At 45.2% G+C, this 22,552-nt stretch overlaps 2 protein-coding genes across 4 annotated transcripts; both read left to right on the top strand.

Moving 5' to 3' along the window:
* Window positions 1–1,104: 1,104 nt before the first annotated feature.
* Window positions 1,105–7,272, top strand: GPR157 (G protein-coupled receptor 157). Of its 2 annotated transcripts, XR_015745532.1 has the most exons (5): window positions 1,105–2,391; window positions 5,106–5,319; window positions 6,078–6,275; window positions 6,511–6,790; window positions 7,031–7,272. XR_015745532.1 is itself a non-coding variant. In XM_026688726.2 (4 exons), exons 1-4 carry the CDS (start codon window positions 2,015–2,017, stop codon window positions 6,733–6,735), a joined length of 1,014 nt encoding a protein of 337 aa, XP_026544511.1. In that variant the 5' UTR covers window positions 1,933–2,014; the 3' UTR covers window positions 6,736–6,792. The 2 variants fall into 2 exon arrangements, 1 of the variants encoding a protein (XP_026544511.1); XM_026688726.2 differs by lacking the exon at window positions 7,031–7,272 and having other exon boundaries at window positions 1,933–2,391; window positions 6,511–6,792.
* A 1,769-nt stretch (window positions 7,273–9,041) lies between these two features.
* LOC113429869 (solute carrier family 2, facilitated glucose transporter member 7-like) lies at window positions 9,042–15,915 on the top strand. 2 transcript variants are annotated; one of them, XM_087944467.1, is made up of 12 exons: window positions 9,042–9,090; window positions 9,492–9,587; window positions 10,138–10,286; window positions 10,798–10,922; window positions 11,817–11,969; window positions 12,158–12,283; window positions 12,461–12,648; window positions 14,215–14,325; window positions 14,609–14,704; window positions 15,203–15,278; window positions 15,374–15,501; window positions 15,677–15,915. In XM_087944467.1, the coding sequence occupies exons 1-12, from the start codon at window positions 9,049–9,051 to the stop codon at window positions 15,842–15,844; spliced, it is 1,458 nt and encodes a 485-aa protein (XP_087800593.1). In that variant the 5' UTR covers window positions 9,042–9,048; the 3' UTR covers window positions 15,845–15,915. The 2 variants fall into 2 exon arrangements, with proteins under 2 accessions (XP_087800593.1, XP_087800592.1); XM_087944466.1 differs by lacking the exon at window positions 14,215–14,325.
* Window positions 15,916–22,552: the final 6,637 nt, after the last annotated feature.

Genomic DNA, 22,552 nt, shown 5'->3' with positions numbered 1-22,552 from the left:
GAGATGGCGGGCTATTATTATTAAGTTCTTTCCTCCCCTGCCATGACGCAAAATGGCCACGAGATGGCGGGCTATTATTATTAAGTTCTTTCCTCCACCTGCAATGACGCACAATGGCCACGAGATGGCGGGCTATTACGATCAAGTTCTTTCCTCCACCTGCCATGACGCACAATGGCCACGAGATGGCAGGCTATTATTATTAAGTTCTTTCCTCTCCCTGCCATGACGCACAATGGCCACGAGATGGCGGGCTATTACGATCAAGTTCTTTCCTCTCCCTGCCATGACGCAAAATGGCCACGAGATGGCGGCTATTACGATCAAGTTCTTTCCTCTCCCTGCCATGACGCAAAATGGCCACGAGATGGCGGGCTATTACGATCAAGTTCTTTCCTCTCCCTGCCATGACGCAAAATGGCCACGAGATGGCGGGCTATTACGATCAAGTTCTTTCCTCTCCCTGCCATGACGCAAAATGGCCACGAGATGGCGGGCTATTACGATCAAGTTCTTTCCTCTCCCTGCCATGACGCAAAATGGCCACGAGATGGCGGGCTATTATTATTAAGTTCTTTCCTCCCCTGCCATGACGCAAAATGGCCACGAGATGGCGAGCTATTATTATTAAGTTCTTTCCTCCCCCTGCCATGACGCAAAATGGCCACGAGATGGCAGGCTATTATTATTAAGTTCTTTCCTCCCCTGCCATGACGCAAAATGGCCACGAGATGGCGAGCTATTATTATTAAGTTCTTTCCTCTCCCTGCCATGACGCAAAATGGCCACGAGATGGCGGGCTATTATTATTAAGTTCTTTCCTCCCCCTGCCATGACGCAAAATGGCCACGAGATGGCGAGCTATTATTGTCAATGCAATTTCCCATAGACTTTGAAAACGGCGGGTTTCATTTAATTTGAGGTCTATTTTCACCCCGTTTTCCCCTCTAGAGTGATGGGGGGACTCAGAGTAAGATCCCACGTCGGATTTCGCCAGATCTGTAATCTAATTATTTGTATTTATATTAACTTTTGCGATTCCTTCCCTTACACCTGCCATAACGAAAAACCTCCACCAGGTGGCAGGCTGTGCAATTTCTGTACTTCACCTGCCATGACGCTGGGCCCTTCCCGGCCGGGTCTCCGATGCCTCCGCCCTGCTGAACCCGGCGCCGCCCGACCCTCGCCGGAGGGTAAGGGAGCCGCGCCCCGGAGCTCTTTGAGACTAAGGAGGAAGGTCGGCAGCGCGTCTTTTGCGCTCCGGAGACCCCGCTTTCTCTTTTCCTTTCCTTGCTTTCCCTTTCCCCTTCCTTTCTCCTTTCTTCCTTCTTTCTTTCTTTCCTTTTCTTTCCCTTTCCCCTTCCTTTCTCCTTTCTTTCTTTTTCTTTCTCCTTTCTTTCTTTCCTTTCCTTTCTCCTTTCTTTCTCCTTTCCCCTTCTCTTTCTTTCCCTTTTCCCTTTCTTTCTCCTTTGTTTCTTTCCTTTTCTTTCTCCTTTCTTTCTCCTTTCCCCTTCTCTCTCCTTCTCCTTCTCCTTCTTTCCCTTTTCCCTTTCTTTCTCTTTTCTTTCTTTCCTTTTCTTTCTCCTTTCTTTCTTTCCTTTTCTTTCTCCTTTCTTTCTCCTTTCCCCTTCTCTCCCCTTCTCTTTCTTTTCCTTTTCCCTTTCTTTCTCCTTTCTTTCTTTCCTTTTCTTTCTCCTTTCTTTCTCCTTTCCCCTTCTCTCTCCTTCTCCTTCTTTCCCCTTTCCCTTTCTTTCTCCTTTCTTTTTCCTTTTCTTTCTCCTTTCTTTCTTTCCTTTCCTTTCTCCTTCTCTCCCCTTCTCTTTCTTTCCCTTTCCCCTTTCTTTCTCCTTTGTTTCTTTTCTTTTCTTTCTGCTTTCTTTCTTTCCTTTTCTTTCTTTCCCCTTTCCTTTCCTTTCTCCTTTCTTTCTCCTTTCCCCTTCTCTTTCTTTCCCCTTTCCTTTTCTTTCCCCTTCTCTTCCTTCCCTCTTTCCCTTCCTTTCCTCCTTTCCCCGCCATGCTCCTGAGGGAGCTCCCCGCCACGCCGCTCTTCCCCTGGGAGCGCGGGATGGTGCTCCTCTCCTGCGCCCTCTCCGTGCTGGGCTGCTGCCTGCTGCTGGGCACCCAGGCCTGCTGGCCCGAGCTCCGGACCCGGCCACGCCAGCTGCTCTCCTGCCTCTCGGGGGCCGACCTGCTCTCGGCCGCCTCTTACGCCTACGGGGTGCTGAAGGACTTCGAGGCCACGTCCTGGGACTGCGTGGCGCAGGGTGCCCTCTCCACCTTCGCCAACACCAGCTCCTTCTTCTGGACCGTGGCCATTGCGCTGGAGCTCTACTGCTCCATCGTCCGGGGCTCCACCGGTGCCGGCTTGCTCTGCTGCTTCCACCTGGTGAGGTGGGTCTCCTCTACCTGGTTGGAGGATGGGGGGGGGGAACCCACACCTCATCTCCCTGCCTCCTGTCCCCCTCTACTCCCAAAGCAGGATCGCAGAGGACTAGCGCCTTGCAATGCCTCTTGGCCCTTGGAAACAAAGGCTGGCCCAAAGAAAGGGCTTGCCGTTTAACCATAATCTTGATTGGCGTTTTTCTTTTTTTTCCTTTTTTTTTTTCTTTTTAAGCATTTAAAACTTTATTTTGATTTTTGTTGCCTTGTGAAATGCAACACACACACACACACACACAAACACCCAAAAAACACACATATACCCCCCCCTTTAAAAAAATAAATTATTGAACTTTTTCACATTAAAAAACAACACATATAAAAAAACATATTTGCAGTCTTCGCAGTGATGTGACATCAACATTTCCATTTTAGTCAATATTTGCATTTTTGCATTATTATTTTTTATTTCTGCGGTCTAACCCAATTGTACCTCCCCCCGTACCCAATTTTTAAGGAGGAATGAGGCGAGATGAGAGCCAGCGAAGAGGGAATTTAAAAAGGGAGGGTTTTTTAAAAAAAAAAAGGTTTGAGGGGTTGCACCATTGGAAATTCTCTTGTTTTATTTCACCCGCTGCTGTTAGGATGTTTGGGGTTCTTTTGAGGAGGTGATTTGATTGAAGGACTTTAAATCAACGCTGATTTGCAGCCCTTAGCTTGGAAACATATTGCGCTTAGCATCAAAAGTCTGCCTCTTTGTTCCCAGTTCCCATAAGCCACAGACAGGCAAGGATGATGGAGCTGTGGTTTCCCAAAATTCTGCTTTTCCTTTCTCTGGGCGGTGAGCTTGGTGTGGCCGAGACAACAATTCTCGGAGAGACTAACCTGTTTTTCCAATCCAACAATGTTGATTTAAAAAAAGGAAATAAACTTCTAAAGAACCCCAGAAAAACCAGTTTTTCCTTCCAAAGGCCATTCTATAGACTCCCCCCCTCCTCCTCCTTCCTCCTCCTCCTCTTCCTCCTTCTCCTCCTTTTTGGCAAAATTAATCATCAGAGTTAGTGGAAAAGCAAAAAATGGCTGCATCCTCCTTTCTCTTTCCTTGTGTCTTCTTAACACCCCTGCAAGGGAGGCCAAGCTGAGAGATGCCAAATGCTCCCAAGTCATGTACCCAGGTCTGTTTGAAAATACTTGTCGTTTCTTTGTAGCAGGCTGGAGCAAAGGGAGGTTTAAAATTGCATTTTTATATTTGACAAACTGTGGTGGAAATAATAATAATTATAACAACAACAACAACAACAACAACAACAACAACAACAACAACAACAACAACAGACAGTAAGTGCTGCCTATGCAAAGAAGCTGAAGAGACAGTGGGCCACCTGGTAAGCTGCTGCAAGAAGATTGCCCAAACTGACTACAAGCAGCGGCCTGACAAAGTAGCAACAATGGTGCATTGGGAGATCTGTAAGAACTATCACTTGCCTATAAGCAGGAACTGGTGGGGCCATAGAATAGAAAAAGTCATAGAAAAAGGAGAAAGTTAAATTGCTCTGGGACTTCAGAGTCCAGACAGGCACCTGCCACATAACACCCCGGACTTAACTTAACAATTGTCAACTAAGGAAGACCAAAAAGTCTGGATAGTGGATGTGGCAGTGCCTGGAGACAGCAGAAGAGAAGAGAAAGAACTGGAGAAGATAACAAAATACAAAGACCTGCAAATAGAAATAGAACGACTGTGGAACTGTGAGATTCTGGGTCTCAGAAACACAAATTAATTCAGGGAAGTTAGCCTGGTCGGCTATTCAGGGACTGCCTAAAAGAAGGATTATATTGCAAATAACCTACAAAATTGCATTAGTGAAATGTCAGCTTCCTGGCTTGTGACTAGGGTGTATTTATAGCTGAAGTTGCGGGGGGGGGGGGATATTTTACAACTCGAGCTAATTTTAGAAAGCCACTTTGGTTGAGAAAGAGCTGAGGTTCTGGATACACTGGTGGGTTTGTTAATCTGGCTCTAATTCATTCACATCCGGATTAAACTGGAGAAGGGTATATCCAGATTGCGATTATAATCAAGTTCCGCATTCTGTTTTACTGTTTTGAGTCCAGCCAGGGAAAGTTAGAAGTGGGGGGGAAATTGGCCAGATTTTCTAAAACACATTCTCAACCGCTTGCCGGAAAATTATTTTCTTTTTCTGATGCACTATTTAATTGGCTCCTTTCTGATAAAAGCAGGTTACAGTGCTAAAAAATATGGGAAAAGTTGCCCGTTTTAAGAAGTTGGGCACGTAGATAAAACTTTTTTTTAAAGCAGAGCCAAAAAGGTGAAGAAGAAGAAGAATAACTGCCCAGTGTCTCTGGAAGTGGAGTGACAGATACATATAATAAATTATTATTCATATTAAACTATAGAATTGTTTCTGCCCTATTAAGCAGTTCCTCTTTTTACAAAATTAGATTAGACTGATAGGTGGGTGTGGCTTGGTGGGCATAGCAGGGGAAGGATACTGTAAAATCCCCATTCCCTCCCCACCCCACTAACCTGCTTTCCAGCTCCATTCTCCTGTGCAGGGCAACCAAAGAAGACCCAGCCGACTCAAAATTTCCGCTACCAGTTCTCCAGAACCGGTCCAAAACTGCTGAATACCACCTCTGCTTCTAACCAGTTTGATGGCTCCAAATCTTTATTTTCTCTCTCTCTGTCTTCCCCCTATTTGCAGCTGGGGGGTTCCCCTTGGCATCACCACGGCCGCAGTGGCCTTGAAAAAAATCGGTTACGACGCGTCAGATGTGTCAGTTGGCTGGTGCTGGATTGACATCAATGCCAAAGACCGACTTCTTTGGATGCTGCTGGCAGGGAAGTTGTGGGAAATCCTCGCTTACGTGACCTTGCCCTTTTTTTACATCCTGATAAAGAAACACATCAGCCGAGCGGTGAGTATTCAGAAAGTGATCCGATAAGCAGGAAGATACTTCGGGAAGGGAGATAGGGGCCGTGATGACCCGGGGCACGACACAAAAACAACCAAGTCACAAAAAATAGAAGAAAGTCCCTTTAATGCCTCCAACTTGGCCCCAATGTCCAATTATCCTCGGCTGGATGTCAAACTCTTAAAGAAAACAGTTTGCGGAGGAAGTAAATGCAGTCCTCACCCAAAGTAAACTTAATTTGAAATAAAAAAAACCCAACACAAACCCCACTGAGGGAATTACTAAAGCAGGCAAGGATGATTAATTGTAGACTTCTACCAGGTAACGCGGCAACCGCAGTTGGGAGGAAGCCAAAACACAAACTCTGACAAGAATAATGCACGCTTTGCTTCCAGCAACTTCGCCATGTGCAGTTTGTCCTTTTAACCAGTCCTCTCAGCTGCAGCCCATGAAGGGGATCAGGGCCCCTTCCTCCCCCATAGACCACACCACTCATGTTTCTCCCTTATCCGCTCCTACCTGCGTGCCCTAGGATGAAGAAGGGATGGGCCTGGGTCTTCCTCTGAATGCCCATCTGGCCTGTGCCCTTCCCCAGTTTCCCCCACAACCACCGGAGCCACACTCCCACTCCCTATCAGCTGTTCCATCTCTCCCTTGAAGTCAGATTCCAACAGGGGCATGACGGGCCATAGAGCCATAGAAACCTCCCAAAATAATTATACATCTAACAAGGGGGGCCCCCTCCCTGTTTTCTTTCCCAGCACGCAGCCCTCTCGGAGTACCGGCCCATTTTATCCAGGAACCCGTCTTCCCAAACGAGAGCAGCCTCCGTAGCGGACAAGAAGCTGACCTTAATCCCGATTGTTTTCATCTTCCTGCGTATCTGGAGCACCATCCGGTTTGTGCTGACCCTTTCCGGCTCCCCTGCAGACCAAAACTGGCTCCTGGTGGTTCTTCACGTGAGTTTGGAAAAATAACCGAGTTTCCCCAAAAACAAATAAATAAATAAATAAATAACAGGCTGCCTGGATGGGCCTTCCTCCTCCAGCTGCAGATGTGCAGCAAAGGATTCTGGGAATTGAAGTCCACTCTGATTAAAAGCCCAGGAGGCCTTTTGTTGTTGTTTTTTGTTTTTGTTTTTTGTTTCAGAAGCAAAATAAATAAAAATAAAAATTCCTCTCCTTTTCCCACCAGGGAGTTGGGAACACCTTTCAAGGAGCTGCAAATTGCATCCTCTTTGTCTTTTGCACCCGAGTCGTCCGGAATAAACTCTTGTCTTCCTTGTGCTGCTGGCGACGCTCGAACCCGGAGCCTCCCCCGCCAAGTTTGGAGACCAGCTCCCAAGCAGACGCTCCCCTTTGCATAGATTGGGAGCTACAAGGCAGCAATGGGGCAGGGGGAGACTTATCCAGCCCCTGAACGTTGGCCTGCGTCGTGGTGGAAATCACCTTTTTGCCTGGTGCGACTCTCCACCGTGAGTGTTTTTAGCTTGCTTTAATTTTGCAAGGTGGGCTAATGGAGTGGAATGTAATAGAAAATAAGGAATCGAATGAAGAATAGTAGAATAGACTAGAGGAGAAGAGAGGGGAAGCCTTGCAGCCTTACTCCCGAGTCGCCCGTGCTGCTTAAGCTGCTCTTTCCTTCGAGCAGCCCTTGGTTTTTCTACTGAAACTTTATCCTTTCATTGGTCCTTGTTTGTGTTTCGTTTGAACAGGTAAACAAAGATGCCGAGTGCCTATCACGGATGATACTCATTCACCCGAGGAAGAAAAAAAAAATAGACTTTTGGACTTTTTTTTACAGAAAAAGAAAACAGTTAAGATTTTCACCATAAAATGGCTGGATTGGAATTCTTCCAAATAAGTTTTCTCAGGGTGTTTTCTTCCTCCTCCTCCTCCTCCTCCTCCTCCTCCTCCTCCTCCTCCTCCTCCTCCTCCTCCTCTTCTTCTTCTTCTTCTTCTTCTTCTTCTTCTTCTTCTTCTTCTTCCTCTTCTTCTTCTTCTTCTTCTTCTTCTTCTCCTCCTCCTCCTCCTCCTCCTCCTCCTCCTCCTTCTCCTTTTAAAAAAGATGCTATGAAGACATTTTTTTTTTAATTTTTAATTCAAGTTTTAAGAATAAAAGAGAACGTGTGGAGTGAAATGTTAAGGAGCAAGACTTTCCAGGATTAAAGGGGGAAAGGAGAGCCATTGGCTGTCAGCACCCTATTTGGAAATCATAGAAGAAAGAGAGAGAGAGATTGCAGGTCCCATCATCCTCAACTAGCCTGATCAGGGATGGACGTTGGAGTTGAGCAATTGCCTACAATTGCCACTCAGGAAAGCGATGAACTCAATGGACACCCACAATTTGTGGGGATGCTGCTTTGTTGACCTTCGAATAAATGCTGCAATTTTTTTTAAAAAAAATGGGGGGGGGGTAGGCTAATTTTTCTTGTTCTGTATACCTCACTTCTCTCTGTGTTTGTGCGTTTTAAAGATCAATGCCACAAAACCTCTTAAATGTACAGATTAAAATGTAGATTTTTCCATCTGCCTCATTGAAGGGGGGCCTTTGAATAAAAGTGTTTTTTTTTTAAATGAATAAATAAATAAATGAGCTTTGAACAAAGGAACCATTTTTCTTTATTTTCTTTATTTGGCTTTTTTTTCTACCCTGCTTTTAATTTTTTTCCTCCAGCAGTTCAATTTAGAGAGAATGACAAAGATGCTTCAAAAGTGTGTCTCAGTGAATGTGAGAGTTTTTCCCCCCCCACACACTTTGGTTTTCAATTGTTTGCTACATTTTTAAAATTGTTTTCACAACGTTCTTGTATTTAAGTAACAATTTTTACTCAGTCAATGGTGAGACAAATTCTTGTGTGTCTAAACACACTTGGCCAAATAAAGTATTCAATCAATTAATTCACCCATTTCATGGAAAAATGGGGTATTTAAATTAGGTAAATAATGAAAAACTGATCTAGGCGGACTTGGAAGAAAGTGTGAATAAATTGGCTTGGTATTGGGATGGAAGACCACAAGGCGATTACCGGGTGCTCAGATACGGAGGAACGTTGGAAAAACTTTCTGTACCAAAAATGCTGGGAAAATTATGCGCAGTCCCTGAACGTGGAATCCCCTGGATGTAAATTTATGCAAAACAGCCGCCTAACTGCCATTCTGCTTTTCCCGGAATGTTCCCGCCTCCTTTCCCTGATTGGCTCTCGCGGCTGCTCCAGCATTTTCCATTTGAAAGAAAAAAAACAGCTGTGGTTTTTCTCCTTTTATTCCAAGACATCTCATCCAAAAAATAGTAAGTTGGCTTTTTAAAACAATATTTTAGCCTTAAAATCTAAAATTTGGAGACTGGCTTCCCCTAAATGGACTGGCAGAGGAGCGGTGGAGCGTTAGGGGAGGGTGCCAAACAAATTTGGGGAATTTGTTAAAACAATTAGGAATTGAACACGCAGTTCTCAGACCGACATTCAAAAAAAAAGGTGGGGGAAACCGTTTGCTTAGGTTTGTCCCCTTTTATCTGAGAAAAGCCGTCCGTCGTTAGTGACGGGTTCGATGGAGCCTCCCTGATCCGCAGCTGTCTACCTTGGAACAGGAGTCATCAGGGAGAACAGTTTGGGGAGGTTATCTGGCTGGATTCAGGGGGAGAATCATTTGTAAATATGGTGGAAGAATGAACAAAGGGAAAGACTTTTTTTTAATATATATATATTTTTTTTTGCTTGATCTCCCCGGAAGGATGGAGGACAAAAAGGAATCGGAACCCATAATCCGAAATGATGTGAGTTTGGAGGACTGGTGAGGTTGGGTTCATCTTGATCTGTGGTTGTTTCTGAGCTTCAAGGCAAGGCAGGGCAGAAAAATTATAAATGATTTCTGAAGAGGATCAGCCCTCAACTGTTATTTTTAAAGAAAAATTGCAGTGCCTAGACAATCTTTGGAATCTCCTAAATCTCAGCTGTTTTGGTTGGCACCGGGAGATGCCAAACTAACTTGGGGAAAATAATTAGCTTTCCCCTAACCGTAAAGCACGTGCGGAAGGTCGGCCTTCTTCCCATCCAAGCCAGAAATTGGAAGGGTGAAAGGAGAGGGGAGGTCTCAGATGTGTTATGGGTGTTGTGTTGGTTTTTGTCCTTCCCACTGAAGGAATTGTTGTTTCTCCTCTCTTGAACCTTTTCATAGAAACTGACCCGCCCGCTCATTCTCTCATTAGTGGGGTCCAGTTTGGGGTCCTTCCAGTATGGATACATGTTCTACCTTATCACCAATCCTGTTGTGGTACGTGAGTCCTGCTGGGTGTCACTGGGTGGTCCTGGGTTGGGACTTGGCAGTTATTCACACAAACCGCCTTGCTGCATTAGGGTTGGTAAGAATAGGACCAGCGGTCCGCAAGGAATATAAATCCTTCCATTCCTCACCATCCGGTCAGAGCTGAAGAAGCTTTTTGGATGAGAAGTGAAATGCCTTCAAAGAAAAAACAGAAAGACCAGTTGCTTCTTGATTTGAGAAACCATGGTTTGTTTTCATTCAAGAAAAAACCCAGTGTGGTTTTCCATCTGACAGGTCTCATGTGCCCTTCATCGTGGCCACATTATTTGGAGGGGAAGCAGGAGGAAACGTCCCAAAGTTTATTAAAAAAAATTATTTAGCATCTTTGCTCCAGATTCCTTCAAAGGATAACTCAGGATCTGGGTTTTCTTAGGGACGGCCAGCTGGCCAGGGGTGTGATAGCCATAGGGATGTTGAGTGTAGTGGAGCCAGGCAGCCGGGAAGGAAGTGCAGCCCAGTTGTAAGTTCTTGTTGCAGTTTTCCAATTTATGTTTTTAAGGTGAAGCTGCAGTTGTTGAATTTTCAGAAGGAAGGAATCAAGAAAGACACTCTGCGTTTCAAGTTCTTACTATTACTCATCATTTTGGTCCCACTTGGACGCCTTTTTGGAGTGTATCTTTGGGGCTGTCTGGCAGACAGATATGGCAGGTATAGTAGGCACATGTTAGAATTTCTGGGCTGTGGATATACAATGAAGTGCCAAATTTCAGCTGTTTCTGTTGGCATTGGTGCCATCCACTTTCCTGCCTACCCACTTAGCTCCTAACCCCCAGATAACAGAATTTGATCCATTGAAAGGAGAACCAAAATTTAAATTAACCAAGATTAACAGCTATGGTAATATTCTATATATTTTGAAAAGTTTATTTGCTCAGAAAATCATTGGCTTGGGCCTTCTAGCATCAGCAATAAGAACAGATCCCAGTTTTAACTTTACCTACTCCATCTCTCTAATTCCCCTGATGTCAACATCTGGATGGTTACAGCACACACGTTAAAGCTCACTGTGAAGGTATATTTTGTGTTTTGCATAATCTCCTACAAATTGTTCCTTTAAAACAAGACAATCAAGATGCTGCTGGTAGTTCAGGACTAAAAAAAAAAAAGCATTTTTGTGATTCTTGTTTCCTTGAATGAGTCACTTTCTCTGTCTTTTCAGAAAATCCACCCTCTTAATTAGCAATGGAATTAGTATTTTTTCATCTACCATCTTGTGTTTTGACAACATTTTTCGGAGCTTTGAGTTCAGCCTCTTGGCTTGTTTTATTGTAGGAATAGCAACAGGTGAGTCCTTACCACTTTGTTATACGCCCCCAAATAAAAGGGCTGAACTCTGCCTTTACATTAAATGTCCCTTAATTTAGGATTGGGGAAGTAAAGAGTAGTATTGCGGAGGTAGGAGGGGGGATGACAGGGTGACAGAAACCCAAGCTGGAGCAGACCACCGATCAAGGACAGAGCCGTGAGAACGGAATGTGAAACCACCAAAGAGGCGCCAACCCTCAAAGCTGTTCCTAAAACATCTAGTCCGAATATCTTTGGACGCTGATGGACTGGACAAGCAGAGAGGGCCAGGGAAGAGGTAAAATTGCAGGCTTTGTGCAGGAATATTGAGATCCAGCTTTGTTTACGCTGTAACTGCTTGACTTTAGTAAAAGTAATCCAGTCGCTTCGTAATTGGAGTTGAGGGTGTTTCTTTCTAATCTAAACACTCAAGACGGGAGAAGCCTGACGGTGGTTTTCTTGAAGCCTAGGAATCAGGATGGTCATTTGCAAATATTCTGAGCGTACAATATGCAGTTATTACTTCCGTTAGTAAGAAAACAGGGCAGTGAATCCCCCGTGAGGTCAGTCATAAGTTTAGTCATAAGGAGATGGCAGTCATACCCGTGAAATGAGAAGGAAGAGCAGGTTGGGAGAAAAGGGCTGGTCAAGCAGGGCCTCTTTGCACATGCTCTAATTTCTTGGCTCTGGGTTCAGCTTCGAGATATCAGCCGAAATCCGAACGCCAGGCAGGAACAAGTGACGATTAAATTGGACAGCACAGCACTGTTATACCACAGTGCTCCCTAACTTGGACATTCAAATCAAGAAATCTCAGGACCAGTTTGCTCCTGTATTCTGCACTTGCTAGAATTCAAGATGTGACTGAAATGCAATGTTTAATCCGTTCTACAGGAACATTTAGTTACTCCGTCCCTCTCTACGTTCTTGAAATCTCTCCCTTGAATCTGAGGGGAGCCTTGGTGACCACTTCATTCCTCTTCCTCAGCTGGGGATACTTTCTGTCTCAAATCTTAACCAGCCCCCAGATTTGGGGAAATGAAGCAAGTAAGTATTTTCCCCTCCATCCTTGCTGCAAACTTGAACTCATGCTAAGCCAGGGAGGGTGTCTTTCCATTGTCCTGGCGCGGAGGAAATAGAAAAGAGAAAGTTGACTTTTAAAACCTGGATTGCAGTCAACAACATTCTAACACTCTCTTCCCGTCCCTCCTTCCCTCCCTCTCTCTTTGCCACAGATTTTTCATTATTAGTGGGAGTTACAGCCATATTTTCTATAATTAGTAGTATATTTTTGGTGCCTTCTCCGGAAAGTCCAAGGTTTCTATACCTGCAGAGGAATGACAAAGAGAAAGCAAGACAAGGTACAGCCACGTGAGTCTGGCCTTACGGCCTTACGAGCCGCTCACCTGGGCCAAAGGGAGGATTCAGGCCTATAGCTCCAGCTTCTGCCCTTCAGATCTGCAGGGCTTGGTGGCTCCATCCAACGGTAGCCCCTTCGTACATGTTCTTGTCTTCCCCTCCCCTTCCTCCCTCTTTAGTCTTGAAGGAGCTGAGAGGGGAAGAAGACGTAGAGGAGGAGATGGAAGAACTTTGTCAGGAACACCTTGCCGAAAACAGCCAGAAGAACATGACGCCGTGGAAACTCCTTCGCTTCCGCAGCCTCCGGTGGCATGTCTTCACCGTCGTGATCTTGACTGCCGGAAGTCGATTTATGCAAGCACACGTGGTTAGTGACTTCCCTGAGCACCCTCGCGTAGAATGGATGTGCCATTTGCTTTTTCCAGGGTTCCAGTTTGGGGGTCTCGGTCCTTCTCCAAGTGCCGTCCCTGGAAGCTTTCAAGAAGAGACCTGGCCTGCCATTTGTCAGAAGTGGTGTAGGGTCTCCTGCTTGGGCGAGAAGCAAGAGGCAAGACCGTTGAGATAGTTGGTGTGAGAGAATAGCGTGTCGGGGTTCCAAGTAATCAGTCCAGAGCAAGCAAATCTCTGAGGCAGGTTAATTCCTCAAAGGATAAGCTTTATTGGAAAAATCATATTGGTGCATATCTGGTGAAAACTGACTCTAAAGCAGGGGTGTCCAACCTTGGCAACTTTAAGACTTGTGGACTTCAACTCCCAGAATTCCTCAGCCAGCTTTGCTGGGGTTGAAGTCCACAAGTCTTAAAGTTGCCAAGGTGGACACCTGCTCTAAAGGTTCCATGGTTGGACCTAGTTACATGGTCCAATCTGGTCATCTGGAGACCTCCCTTCCATGGTCCAGGTGTGAGAATGTCCTTGGGCGGGGTTGGACTAGATCAGTGATCCCCAACCTTTTTTATGCGCGGCCGGTACCGGCATCAGCTGGGCGCCGCGACCCGGTCCGGCATCAGCTGGCGCGCCATCTTTTTGATGAAAAAGTGCTTCCGGTGACCTCACGGAAGCACTTTTTCATCAAAAAGATAAGCGGCGCCACTCGATGAGCTTTCCGGTAGAAATGGCTTTCTGCCGGAAAAGCTCACGCACTTTTCATCAAAAAGATGGCGGCGCCCAGCAACCAGCGGCCGGTAGGACTTGTTCTGCGGACCGGTGGTTGGGGACCCTGGACTAGATGACCTGGAAGGTCCCTTCCAACTCTGATTATCTGTTATCTGTTCCTGGACTCCAGGACACCAGAGGGGTGGAGAGGTAGCTGTTTACATTTTACAAAAGGGCACCTCGTGTAATAAGATTGGGATTAGCTTAGCGACTTCTGTCCTCACTGTGATTTGTAGACTCAACCAATCTCATTATACACATATTGTACTCTGACAATAAAGGGGATAATAATTTGCCCCCTCAAAAAAAGCCATGCCCACCCAGTCACATGGCCATGCCCACCTAGCCACACCCACAGAACTGGTTGTTAAACATTTCGAATCCCACCCCTGGTTTGAAGACTCCATCATTCACTCAAGGAGACAGATGAGGGGACCTCGGTCATGGGGACAAATTCCATGCTACTGGTGACCTGGAAAAAGGATCACGCCGGTGCTGCTGTATACAGTATTATTGTACGACACTTCAGCGAACAGCAGTAGCTCTATCCAATTAGGCTAGATAATTAGATAATGGACAATACATCTTAAATACTTAAATAGGGAGAAGGCAGCTCCTCCTTAATAGTTCCCTATAAAGTCTAAGCTTTACGTGCTTTAGTTTAGCAAGATTCTGTCTGCAGGTGATGAATCTACTTAGAAAAATTGCCATAGGGGTTTTTAGAGCCTGACCCAAGTTCTGTGTGTGCCTCCATCTGCTCCTCTTTTGCCTTTGATTGCAGATTTTAATTTTCGCCCAGCAAACCTATAAAACCGTAGGAATGTCTGCCAAAGCTGTGGAGCGCCTTCTATTAGCAGGAAACTTGATCGTCCAGCTGATGCTTCTGACAACCGTAAGCCACCTCCTATCCCCACTTGATTATTGGCTTGTTCATATCTCTGCCTCCATCATCCCACCAACTTAGAGCAAAGCGATACAACCAGCAGGAGCAGTTGAAATCAGCGAAAACACGATAGCAAAAGCGAAGACCAGACTATTTTAGCCTCCACGAAGAATTGTGGGCTCCTTTGTTTGATGATCCATTGGTTTGTGTCCTTGGTTATCCGTGGTTTTCTCGGGATTTTTCTCCAGCGGCCCGTAGCGTCAAATCTCTTCCGCTTTGCTTTTTTTCCTAGATCTGCATCGTTGACTCCTTGGGGCGGAGATTTCTCCTTTTGAGTGGCTTCTTGATGTGTAGCATCTCAACTATTGCCCTAGTCTTCACTTTTCAGGTGGGTTACGTTCCTGCTCTACGCACCAGGACAACTCGAGTGCCCTTCTGTTAACATCCCTGTGCTTTTTCTCACACACAAACTTTCCCACGCCAGATAAAATCAGTCTGGTCCATTTCATCCAGTTGGTCAGTTTCATCATCCATTTCACCAATCTGTCAATTTCACCAAATCCATCAGTTTCATCCAGTTGGTCAATTTCACCAATTCATCAATTTTGACCTGTAGGTCAATTTTAGCCATCTGTGATTTTCATCTAGTTGGCCAATTTCACCCGTCCATCCATTTTACCAATTCATCAATTTCATCCAGCTGATCAATTTCACCAATCTGTCAATTTCATCCAGTTGGTCCATTTCATAGAGTTCAGGCCAGGTTTCTCTTAGATGGGGTTCCAGACCTGTGGAAGATAGGAGTTTGGGTGAAGATGTGAAGTTGGGGGCGGGGAGGGTCACCACTTTAATGGTCACCCCATAAGTGCTTCTTTCTCCCCCACAGATCAACAGCCCCTCATTGGCCCTCATCAGCATTGTTTTGATGATCATCTTCCTTATGGGCTTCATAACGGGACCAGGTTTGTGATCGATGGGATACGGAGTCTTCGCAGGTGGAGAAAGACCAAGGGAAGTTTTTGCGGTTGTAAACATACAACCTCTTCTCTCCATCCAGCTTCCATTCTTTCTGTGATTATCGGTGAATTGTTCCTCCAGTCATCCCGAGCATCTGCGTTTGTAATTTCTGGATTAATCAGTTGGGGAATCCATTTTGTCTCAGCCTTGCTGTTTCTTCTGACTAAGGTAATCCCTTTGGAAGTTTAAAAAGTAAATAAAATGTAGTAAAAAAATATTTGTTTAAAAACTCCTTGGAGATTTTTTCATCAGTACGGAGGTGACCTTACCATGCAATTCTGTGTGTCTTGTAGGCCTGCCAAGTTTGATCACAGTATTTCTTAATTTTTGTTTTTGTCTCTAGTCCTATCTTGGAACCTACTACTTGCTCCTTTACTGGCCTTTTATGATCTTCGCCTTTATTTACATTTTCTGGGTAGTACCAGAAACCAACGGCAAGACATTTGAAGAGATCCAGGAGAACATGGTGGCCTCGACTTCCAAAAATTCCAGAAAAATAACGGCTGAATAGAAACAGGAAATCTCTTTCTTCTCAATGTTTTCAAAATCGATCTGGAATTTAAAAAATGAAGTAAAACAGAAGCTCTCTTCCATCTGGATGGATTTATTTCTACTATTTTTAACTCCTTTGCAGTAGTTCAGCAAAAAAGATTGGGTTGTAAGTTTAGCAGGCTCTTCCAAATAATATCTTATTCCTCGGGGCATAAAATATTTTTTTTCTGCCCTTTTAAGCTATAATTCTTGCCTATTTCTGCCAAGGTGATTTTCCTGACTCTCTAGAGGAGATTAGGGGAAGAATTCAGCTTGTAGCTCCCATTGTATAAGAAATGGATTGCTGCTGCTTTTGTCTTGCAATATCTTTATATAACCAACTTCCAAATTAGAAAAAGCAACAATGCTCAAAAAATTGCTACAATGTGGAGGCCGAAAGGAAGGACAAAACTAACATTTTGGAAAAAAAAATTCTTTCTATCCAATCCTGGCCCAAAGAAAAATACGTCACCCAAGCACAAATGTATTTAATAAGGCGGACTGGTCCCCAAAATGGAGTCCTCCATTCCACCCCGGTTCCTGTTCTTTAAAAAAAGGCATTTAACAGGGTTAGTAAAAACCATGGGAAATGCATTGCATCTTTGTGTTTATGTGAGTTTGTTGGTTTTCTCAACAAGAATAACATACAAACTAGAAAAACATACACCCAACACTAATAAAAAAAGGGAGGGGGGAATTGTGTGGATATTTGTGATATTTGGGGGGGAGGCCCAAATATCAAATTAAATCTAAACAAATAATCCACCCCGACTGCATGCTGCAAAAAGGAAATAAAAAGAACCCTGATACATTCTCGGCACCGAAAATTGTGACTTATGACCATTTTTCACACTTATGACCGTTGAAGCATCCATGATGGTCACGTGATCAAGATTCAGATGCTTGGCAACTGTCTCCTATTAGAATAGAATAACAGAATCGGAAGGGACCTTGGAGGTCTTCTAGTCCAACCCCCTGCCTAGGCAGGAAACCCTACACCACTTCAGACAAAGGGTTATCCAATTTCTTGTTTAAAACTTTCAGTGTTGGAGCATTCACAACTTCTGGAGGCCAGTTGTTCCATTGGTTAACTGTCAGGAAATTCCTCCTTAGTTCTGGGTTGCTTCTCTCCTTGATTAGTTTGCACCCATTGCTTCTTTTCCTACCTTCTCAGGTGTTTTGGAGAATAGCTTGACTCCCTCTTCTTTGGGGCAGCCCCTGAGATATTGGAACCCTGCTATCATGTCACCCCCCTGGTCCTTCTGATCATCACACTCGACATACCCAACTATTATTTGTATGTTTTATCCCGCAGTCCCCTAATCCTCTTTGTGGCTCTCCTCTGCACTCTTTCTAGAGCCTGAACATCGTTTTTACATCGTGGTGACCAAAACTGGATGCATAATTACAAGTGTGGCCTTACCAAGGGATTATAAAGTGGTATCAACACTTCACGTGATCTTGATTCTATCCCTCTGTTGATGCAGCCTAGGACTGTGTTGGCTCTTTGGGCTGCTGCAGCACACTGCCGGCTCATATTTAAATAATTGATCGCTAGGACTCCAAGATCTCACAGTTATTAATTCATATTAATATTAATGACAGTTGCAGTGCTCCAGGCGCCACATCATCTCTTTTTGCAAACTTCTGGCCAAGCAAAGTCAACGGGGAAGTTGGATTTGCTTCACAACCGTGTGGCTAACTCAACCACTGCAGTGATTCATTGAGCAACTGTGGCAATAATGGTCATAAATTGGGGCAACGTTCACTGAACAAAGGTCTCACTTAGCAACAGACATTTCAACCCATGAACATGGAATCCCCTGGATGTAAATTTATGCAAAACAGCCGCCTAACTGCCATTCTGCTTTTCTCGGAATGTTCCCGCCTCCTTTCCCTGATTGGCTCTGGTGGCTGATCCAGGATTTTATGTTCGAAAGGAAAGACAGCTGTGGTGTTTCTCCTTTTACTCTAAGACATCCCACCCCGAAATAGTAAGTTGGCTTTTTAAAACAGTATTTCTAGCCTTAAAATCTAAAATTTGGAGACTGGCTTCCCCTAAATGGGCTGGCAGAGGAGCGATGGAGGGTCAGGAACCATGCCAACAAATTTGGGGAATTTATTAGAACAATTAGGAATTGAAGAGGAAGCTCTCAACGCAACGTTCCAAAGAAAAGATTGTGAAAACTCTTTGCTTAAATTTGTAATTTCCTTTAATTTTCTCTTTGAGAAAAGCCGTCCGTTGTTAGGGACTGGCTTTATGGAGCCTCCCTGATCTGAGGCAGTCTACCTTGGAACAGGAGTTATCAGGGAGAACAGTTTTAGGGAGGTTATCTGGCTGGATTCAGGGGGGAGAATCGTTTGTAAATATGTTGGAAGAATGAACAAAGGGAAAGACTTTGCTTTTTGTTTTTGTTTTTGCTTGATCTCCCCGGAAGGATGGAGGACAAAGAGGAATCGGAAGCCACAATCCAAAACGATGTGAGTTTGGAGGGCTGGTGAGGTTGGGGTTTATCTTGATCTGTGGTTGTTTCTGAGCTTCAAGGCAAGGCAGGGCAGAGAAATTATAAATAATTTCTGAAGAGGATCAGCTTTCAACTGTATTTAAAAAACAAAACAAAATTGCAGTCCCTAGACAATCTTTGGAATCTCCTAAATCTCAGCTGGTTGGTTTGTGAATGAGACGCCACCAGGATATGCCAGGGGTCCAAACTAACTTGGGGAAAATAATTCACTTTCCCCTAACAATAAAGCACGTGCAGAAGGTCGGCTGTCTTCCCATCCAAGCCAGAAATTGGAAGGGTGAAAGGAGAAGGGAGGTCTAAGATGTGTTATGGGTGTTGTGTTGGTTTTTGTCCTCCCCGCTAAAGGAATTGTGTTGTTGTTTTTCCTCTCCTGCACCTTTTCATAGAAACTGACCCGCCCACTCATTCTCTCATTAGTGGGGTCCAATTTGGGGGTTTTCCAGTATGGATACATGTTCTACCTTATCACCCATCCCATTGTGGTAAGTGAGCCTTACTGGGTGTCGCTGGGTTGGGACTTGGCAGTGATTCACACAACCCGCTGCCATGCACTGCATGGGCCCAGTGTCTCAGCATTTGTGGCACGCAGATGCTGGCTTAGCCCACTCCTGTCTGGTTTTCAAACGGTATTGTCTGCCTCCTCTCCTCTCCCCTCCCCTGCCCTCTCCTCCCCTCTGGTCCCCTCTTCCTCCTCTCCTCTCCTCTCCTCTCCACTCTTTCTCTTGTCTTCATTCTCACCTCCTCCTCTCCTCTCCTCCCAGCTGGCCAGCCTACCTCGCAGGCTTGGTAGGTGAGGTGGAAGGAGGCAGCTGGGAGGGAAGTGCAGCACAGTGGCGTGTTATTGATACAGCTTTCCATTTTTTGTTTTGTTTTTAAGAGAAAGATGCAGTTGGTGAATCTGGAAGGAATCAACAGAGAATCCTTCCATTTCCAGTTCTTAATATTAATCGCCATCGTTTTCGTCCCGCTTGGAGGCCTTTTTGGGGTGTATCTTTGGAGCTGCCTGGCGGACAGATATGGCAGGTACAGTAGGCACAGGTTAAACAAAATTTCTGGGCTGTGGATATACAATAAAGTGCCAAATTTCGGCTGTTTCTGTTGGCATTGGTGCCATCCTTTGGCGTGTAAAGTGAAGCCCTTTCCTGCCTACCCACTTAGCTCCTAACCCCCAGATAACAGAATTTGATCCATTGAAAGGAGAACCAAAATTTAAATTGACCAAGATTAACAGCTATGGTAATATTCTATATATTTTGAAAAGTTTATTTGCTCGGAAAATCATTGGCTTGGGCCTTCTAGCACCAGCGATAAGAACAAACCCCAGTTTTAATATGCTCTTCCCCTTCTCTCTAATTCCTCTGATGCCAACATCTGGATGGTTACAGCACACATGTTAGAGCTTCCCCGTGAAGGTATTTTAGCATTTTGCATAACCTCTTGTAATTCCAGGAATTAATCGTTCCCTCAAAAAAATAAAAAAATAAAAAAAATAAATGAAATTCTTGCGTTTTCCTGCTTCCGTTATATATATCTCTTTCTTTCTCTTTGCAGAAAATCCGCCCTCCTCATTAGCAACGGAGTTAGCATTCTTTCGTCTGCCATCCTGTGTTTAGATAAAATATTCCGGCGCTTTGAATTCAGCCTCTTTGCTCGCTTTTTTATAGGAATAGGGTCAGGTGAGTCCGTGAGTACTTTATTTTAAGCGCCCAAACAAAAGAGCTGAGCTCTGTCTTTGCATTAAATGTCCCTTCATGTAGAAGTTTAGGATTGGGAAAGTAAAGAGTAGGATTGGGGAGGCAGGAGCGGGGATGACAAGGTTACAGGAATCAAAGCTGTCGATCTGGAGCAGACTGGCCGATCGAGGATGGAGCCATGGGAATAGAATGTGAAACTCCACCAAAGAGGCGCCAACCCTCAGAGTTCTTCCCAAAACATCTAGTCCGAATATCATTGGACGCTGATGGACTGGACAAGCAGGGAGGGCCAGGGAAGAGGTAAAATCGCAGGCTTTGTGCAGGAATATTGAGATCCAGCTTTGCTTACCCTGTAAAGTAATCCTGTTGCTTCATAATTGGAGTTGAGGGTCTTTCTTTCCTAAACGCTGAAGTCGGGAGAAGCCTGACAGTGGGTGTCTTGGCACCTAGGAATCAGGATGGTCCTTTGCAAATATTCTGAGGGTTATATGCAGTTATTACTTCCGTTAGTAAGAAAACAAGGCAGCGAATGCCCCCAAGGCGAAATCTCCCTAATGAATGCAGTAATAATGTAGATGCAGAAGGAAATGTACAGATAGCCCTTGACTTACGACAGTTTGCTTGGTGACCATTCAAAGTGACGACGACCTTGAAAAAAATGGCTTGTGACCATTTTCACATTTATGACAGTGGCAACATCCTCACAGTCGTGAGATCAAAATTCAGGCAACTGATTCAACTGAGGGTTGCAGTGTTTCAAGGTCACATTATCCCCGCTTATGACCTTATGGCCAGCGAAATAAATGGGGAAGCTGCATCCATATAGCCACCCTGTGACTAGCTTAACAGCGGCAGCGATTCACTTCAATAACTGTGGCATGAACGGTCGTAAAACGGGGCCAAACTCACTTGAACAAATTGAACAAACTCACTTAAACTCTGCACTTGCTAGAATGCAAGCGGTGATTTGTAATGCAAGGTTTGCTTCATTCCACAGGAACATTTACTTACGCTGCCCCGCTCTACATCCTTGAAATCTCCCCCTTGAATCTAAGGGGAGCCTTGGTGACGTCTACAGTCCTTTTCTTCAGCTGGGGACACCTTCTTGTCCAAGTCTTAACCAGCCCCCAAATCTGGGGAAATGAAGAAAGTAAGCATTTTCACCTCCCATCCTTGCTGCAAACTTTAACTCATGCTTAGGCCAGGGAGGGTGTCTTCCCATGGTCAAAAATCCCAGCGCAGAGAGGGATCAAAGGAGGAAGAGGAAGTAGAAAAGAAAGGTTACTTCTAAAACCTGGATTGTGGTTAACATTCTCCCTCCCTCCCTCCCTCCCTCCCTCCTTCTCTCTCTCTCTCTCTCTCTCTCTCTCTCTCTCTCTCTCTCTCTCTCTCTCTCTCTCTCTCTCCCACAGATTTTTCATTATTAGTGGGCATTATAGCCCTATTTTCTGTAATTAGTAGTATATTGTTGCTGCCTTCTCAAGAAAGTCCAAGGTTTCTGTACTTGCAGCGGAACGACAAAGAGAAAGCAAGACAAGGTACAGCCACGTGAGTCTGGCATTAACGGCCTTACGAGCTACCCGTCTGGGCCAAAGGGAGGATTCAGGCCTATAGCTCCAGCTTCTGCCCTTGAAGATCTGCAGGGCTTGGTGGCTCCTTCCAAGTGTAGTCCCTTTGCCAATAGTGGGCCCATAAGGGGACCACAGTTTGGATGGTTGTTTAGGAAGTCCCTTTGGTCTGTTGGCATACTTTGGTGGGGGCGCTGGTTTCAGGGGGTAGTTCCGGTTTGCAGCGCTTCGGGGCAGACAGGAATCCGCGATCGTGCACGGTTTCTGCCTGTGCTCGCCGCTGGAGTGCCCTGAGCCACCCGGCTTCAGGGCTAAGCCACGTCCGTAGAAGGTGGTGAAGATAAGGGGGGGATCTGGCCAGATATTCTTAACAATTGTCTTGACAAAAGTGGAGATGTCAACCCTTTAGCGTCAGTTTTCTTCACCACACTCCTTGCTCCGAAGAAGACGGAAGCCATCATCCCAAAGGTTGCCTCCCAGGGAAGCCCTTCTCTTGGTGAAATGGAACGAGGGTCTCTTGGAGTATGGCTCCAATTTCCAACAGCTCTCAGTTTTGAGAGAAGAAAAGGAAGAAGAGGGGAAGAGAAGAACAGACTATAGGTTACAGACTTTGCTCCCACCACCTGGGAGCCCTGGACCATCCGAGCCCTTCATAACCCCAGGGTTAAGACCAGTTGCACGGAGGGCTTGGAAACCCACCATGATACTGCTCTGCACATCTTGTCTTCCCCTCCTCTTCCTCCCCCTTTAGTCTTGAAGAAACTGAGAGGGGAAGAAGACGTAGAGGAGGAGATGGAAGAACTTTGTCAGGAACACCTTGCCGAAAGCAGCCAGAACAACATGACAGCGTGGAAACTTCTTCGCTTCCGCAGCCTCCGGTGGCATCTCATCACCGTCATGG

The sequence above is a fragment of the Notechis scutatus genome, chromosome 16 (assembly GCF_049901735.1).
Source record: "Notechis scutatus isolate UNSWTSFEM ecotype Mainland chromosome 16, rNotScu1.2, whole genome shotgun sequence".
NCBI lineage: Eukaryota > Metazoa > Chordata > Lepidosauria > Squamata > Elapidae > Notechis > Notechis scutatus.
Note: the sequence above shows the minus strand (reverse complement) of the source record. Positions and strands in the feature narration are given on the sequence as shown.